At 33.9% G+C, this 5,061-nt stretch overlaps 1 protein-coding gene across 1 annotated transcript; it reads right to left on the bottom strand.

The window, feature by feature from the left end:
• Positions 1-1,628: 1,628 nt before the first annotated feature.
• Positions 1,629-5,061, bottom strand: LOC135950521 (uncharacterized). The gene is made up of 2 exons (XM_065500059.1): positions 4,339-5,061; positions 1,629-1,739 (listed from the first exon to the last, which is right to left on the bottom strand). Exons 1-2 carry the CDS (start codon positions 5,059-5,061, stop codon positions 1,629-1,631), a joined length of 834 nt encoding a protein of 277 aa, XP_065356131.1.

The following is a 5,061-nucleotide window of genomic DNA, read 5'->3' as shown; positions in this document are numbered from 1 at the left end:
CTATTAATTTATTAGGAGCAGATTTTGATAAAAACAAAGTTCTCCTGTTTTTAACAGATGCGGCCCCATATATGGTAAACGCAGCAAATAGTCTAGAGATATTTTATTCAAAACTTATTCATGTAACATGTTTAGAACATGGTTTACATCGAGTAGCCGAAGAAATTAGATCTAAATTTGAAGATATAGATTTATTAATTTCGAATGGGAAAAAAGTGTTTTTAAAGGCACCATCTCGTGTTGCTAAATTTAAAGAAAAGTATCCAGAGATTCCTCTTCCACCTCAACCAGTAATTACTAGATGGGGAACCTGGTTAGATGCGGCTGACTACTATGGCAAATATTTCGATGAAATTAAAAACATAATGGAAGAATTTGATAATAGCGACGGTCAATCAATTAAAAAATTTAAAGATATTTTAAAAAAGAGTAATATTAAAAGCCAATTAGCATTTCTGTGCTCAAATTATATCTTTATTTCTGAAACTATTAATAAACTACAGGGATTCAATTCGCTGAATGCACAAATAAAATTAATTGATGATGCTGCCAATAAAATTAATAATGTAAACGGAGAAATTTCTAACCAAATTAAAACAAAACTAAAGAATATATTACAGAAAAATACTGGGTTTCATATAATAAAAAAAATTGTTGACATATTAGATAGCAATTTTAATGAAGAAAATCAAATTGAAAATGAATATTCTCCAATTGAACTTCATTTAAATATGCACATTTAACTTCTGTTGACGTTGAGCGTGCATTTTCAATGTATAAAAACTTTTTTCGTCAGAACAAAGTTTTCTTTTTGAAAATTTAAAAAAAAAATTTATTTGTTTATATAAATAGAAATCTAAATTAAGTAATTTTATAATATGAAAATAAATAACGGACTGATTTTTTTTAATATAAATATTTTATAATTTAACAAATACATAAATGAATTTTCTTATTTTTACTTTGAAAAAATATATTTATAACCTTTTATGTTCCTTTATTGTACATATATATTGAAACTGCGACCTGAAATTAATATTTTTCTTTTATTAATAAATATATTTCAAATAAAAAACTACTTTTTATTGCATATTTTTGTCATTTTTAGTGCATATTTTCTCTCTTTATAGTGCATATTATAAGCGCATATTTTTAAGTTTTTAGTGCATGAAAATCCTTGCCCTGGTTATGACAAATCAGTTAATTTTAAATATGTTCAATATAATGGCTAAAATCGTTGGTAATAATTTTTTCAAGGGTAAATTTGGGCATCTAATTTCAAAAACGACATTTAAAAGTTTGTACAATCAATGGTTTACCTGACAGGTGGGAAAACATAAATGAGTGCCTTAAGGCACCATTGGGGCTTTAGAGATTGAAACATAGTCGGGTATTAGTTACAATAGTTTGTCAGTTTTTATTGAAAATACTTTACATTAATTACAAGTTAATTAATAAAAATAGTTATTTATGATTATGATAGGAAAAAAACAATTTTTATTATTCGAGCAGCATAAATGGATTTTGCATTTAGAACAAAAACATTGTGTCTGAGATTTTTTGCAAAGCTTGCACCATTTTTTGCCATCTTCTCTATTTAGCCAAATAGGGTAATGATCAATGTTATCCTAGCGTATATCTGCAACTGGATGAATAGTTTTACTACCAATTCTTAATGAATTTGGTTGTTGATTATTTGTAAGAGTAACATATTTAGAAACCGATTGAGACACTATGCCCTAGAAGCGTTTTCAAAGGATTATATGCAAGCAACATCTATTCGCCTTGAATACCCAGCTGGAGACCTAACTCTGAGCTCTATATATTGCCCACCACGTTTTTCGATGACCAAGGAAAAATTTGAAGAATTCTTTATAACACTAGGAGATCGGTTTCTGGCATGTGGAGACTACAATGCCAAACACACATATTGGGGTTCGCGATTGGTAAATCCCAGAGGTAGACAGCTGTATAAAGCTCTAGTTGATCGCAAAAATTGCTTAGATTTTGTGTCTCCTGGACACCCAACTTATTGGCCAACTGATCCTAGAAAAATTCCTGATCTAATAGACTTCGCCATATGCAGAAATATTATTCGGAATGCAATATCCACAGAAATATCCTATGATCTATCTTCTGACCACTCTCCTGTAATTATTAATTATTGTGAGAGACCCAACACCCCAAGATTTCCTAAGGACTCTTTGTATTTTAAGACAAATTGGCTAAAATATAGGAAATATATCAGCAGTCATATCCACACAAATCCTAATTTACAGTGTGAGGAAGACATAGATAGGACCGTTAATGACTTCACGTCATTGATTGTTTCGGCTCTGGAACACTCTAGGTGCCAGATCCCTCCAAAAACTAATACGCCTATTTCAAGTTCGGATATTGAAAGACTTCTTCTCGAAAAGAGAAGACTCAGAAGAGAATGGCAACATAATAGATCACCTGCTGCAAAGCAGAGGCTGTCCGCAGCAGTACGAAAACTGAAAAGAGCCCTTCATTTAGAGGAGGATCGCATAAACGAAAAATATATTAAAAGTTTGACGAGTACAAAATACACAAATTTCTCTCTTTGGAAGGCAACGAGGAACATTAAGCCACCGGTAGAGGCACAAAGCGCTTTAAGAAAAGCTGACGGAACCTGGGCACGAAGTGCTATAGAAAAAGCCTCAGTATTTGCTGAACATTTAAGTGAAGTATTTCAACCCAACTCCACGGCAAATGAGTTTGAACTAGAAGAACTGCCAGCTTCAACAATGGCTAATGCAGCCCAATTCGATATTAGTCCTGAGGATGTTAATAGAGTAATTAAAAATAAATTAGACTTGAAAAAATCACCGGGATATGATTTAATAACGCCATCAATGATTAAGAACCTACCAAATGTGGCAATAATTGTGCTATCTATATTGTTTAATGCGATCTTGAAACTAGGAATTTATCCAAAAAATTGGAAAATTTCTCAAATAATAATGATACCTAAACCGGGTAAAGATTTAACCCTGCCATCTTCTTATAGACCTATTAGCCTACTCCCTTGTTTGTCGAAGTTATTCGAAAAAATATTCCAGGAAAAGATAATACCTTTTTTGAATGATGGAAACATTATCCCAGTACACCAATTTGGTTTCCGTGAACATCATGGCACCATTGAACAGGTCAATCGTTTAACTGGAGAGATTCGAAAATCTTTTGAATTAAAGAAATATTGTTCTGCCATCTTTTTAGACGTTGCTCAGGCTTTTGACAAGGTATGGCATAAGGGTCTAATACATAAAATCAAATGTTTACTACCACTATGTACTCATAAATTGCTGGAGTCTTATTTATCGAATAGACTTTTCAGAGTTAAGTACAATGATTATGTGACGAGAGAATGCAAGATTGGAGCTGGCGTTCCACAGGGAAGTGTACTAGGACCTACGCTATATTTGATTTACACCTCCGACCTCCCTACGTGCGATAAACTAACAATTTCAACATTTGCTGATGATACCGCCATTATTAGCTCAGACGAAAACCCACTCATGGCATCTAGTCATCTACAGAATTACCTCGTACGTGTGGAGTCATGGTTGAAAAACTGGCGAATAAAGGTAAATGAGCTGAAAAGTAAACATGTTACGTTCGCTCTAAGGAGAGGAAATTGCCCACCTGTCACACTCAACAACGTTAATATACCGCAGTCTGATTATGTCACCTACCTTGGTATTCATCTAGATAGACGGCTTACTTGGCGCCGACACATAGAAACCAAGAGACTTCACATGAAGTTAAAAGCCTCTAGCTTTCATTGGTTAATCAGTGACCAATCAAAATTAAGCCTTGAATATAAAGTCATCCTGTATAAGACCGTTTTAAAACCAATTTGGACATATGGAATTCAATTATGGGGAATGGCTAGCAACACCAGTATTGATCTTATACAGAGGGCCCAATCTAAAATTCTTAGGACCATGACGGGAGCACCATGGTACATAAGAAATGAAAACATCCACAGAGACTTAGAAGTGACATTGGTAAAGGAAGAGTTCGAGAAAGTCCGTGAGAAATATATTGTGAAGCTGCGAAACCATCCCAATACGCTTGCAAGACAACTTGTGCAGACCCAAACCCGATCCAGGCTCCGTAGAGCAGATCTACCACCCCGCTAAGATGAGTGACAGTTTACCATAATGGCTCTCTTGCTGAAGAGCAAATAGTTTTAATTTTAGTTATAAGATTTAAATACTTATTGTAAGGTCAAAATAGACAGATTCAATAAATCAATAAAACGTTAAAAAAAAAAAAAAAATTATTTGTAAGAGTAACATGGCTCAATCTTACATATGGACGACCGGGTGTTTGCTTTTCTTTATATGCAACTAGTCCAGCAGCGACCGATTCACGAAACTCTGGTAACTGTAACGTTGTATGGTTATTGTTTTTCAAACTGTCAGGATTTTTAGATCTTTGAATTCGTCTGTATAAAAGGTATCCGTTCGTTGCTGCCATATCAACTAAATGATAAAATAATCGAGTCGCAGCATCTCTTGTTTTTGCTCGAATACGGTACCGGCCCATGAGGCCATCCATTAAATCGACACCACCCATGTGGCAGTTGTACTCACGAATAATTTGCGGACAATCGATTTCAATGTAGTGTTTTGATTTTCTGTCATAACGTGGTATTTTTGAAATGTGATTGTTGGTATTTTCTTTTATAAAAGCCTTAACTCCGACATATGTGGACAGCAAACGGACGGCGTTGTTGTCTTTCCATAATACATTAATTATTTCTACACTGTACACCGATCCAACATATTCAATTAAAACCCCTCTTTGCCGGTCTTTGATTTTATTATCTGACGGTAGTTTGCAGTTAGGTATTCTATTTACACGTAATGTTCCTAAACTGTGAATACCTTTAGCTCGCAAGTACACCAACAATGGAACTGTCGTATAAAAATTATCAAAATAAATTATATGATTAACAAAGGTGTTAACTGTTTGTGATAAACGGACGACCACATTAGCGGAGGCACCAAGATTTGGATGACCATTATACAT

The sequence above is a fragment of the Calliphora vicina genome, chromosome 1 (assembly GCF_958450345.1).
Source record: "Calliphora vicina chromosome 1, idCalVici1.1, whole genome shotgun sequence".
Lineage (NCBI taxonomy): Eukaryota > Metazoa > Arthropoda > Insecta > Diptera > Calliphoridae > Calliphora > Calliphora vicina.
This window is presented reverse-complemented; position numbering and strand designations above follow the sequence as displayed.

Coding starts and splice junctions, on each gene's coding strand:
- LOC135950521 (XM_065500059.1), bottom strand. CDS start 5,061: ATGTATAATGGTCATCCAAATCTTGGTGCCTCCGCTAATGTGGTCGTC. Junction 1,740..4,338: donor AAACACCCGGTCGTCCATAT/GTAAGATTGAGC, acceptor AAACGCTTCTAG/GGCATAGTGTCTCAATCGGT.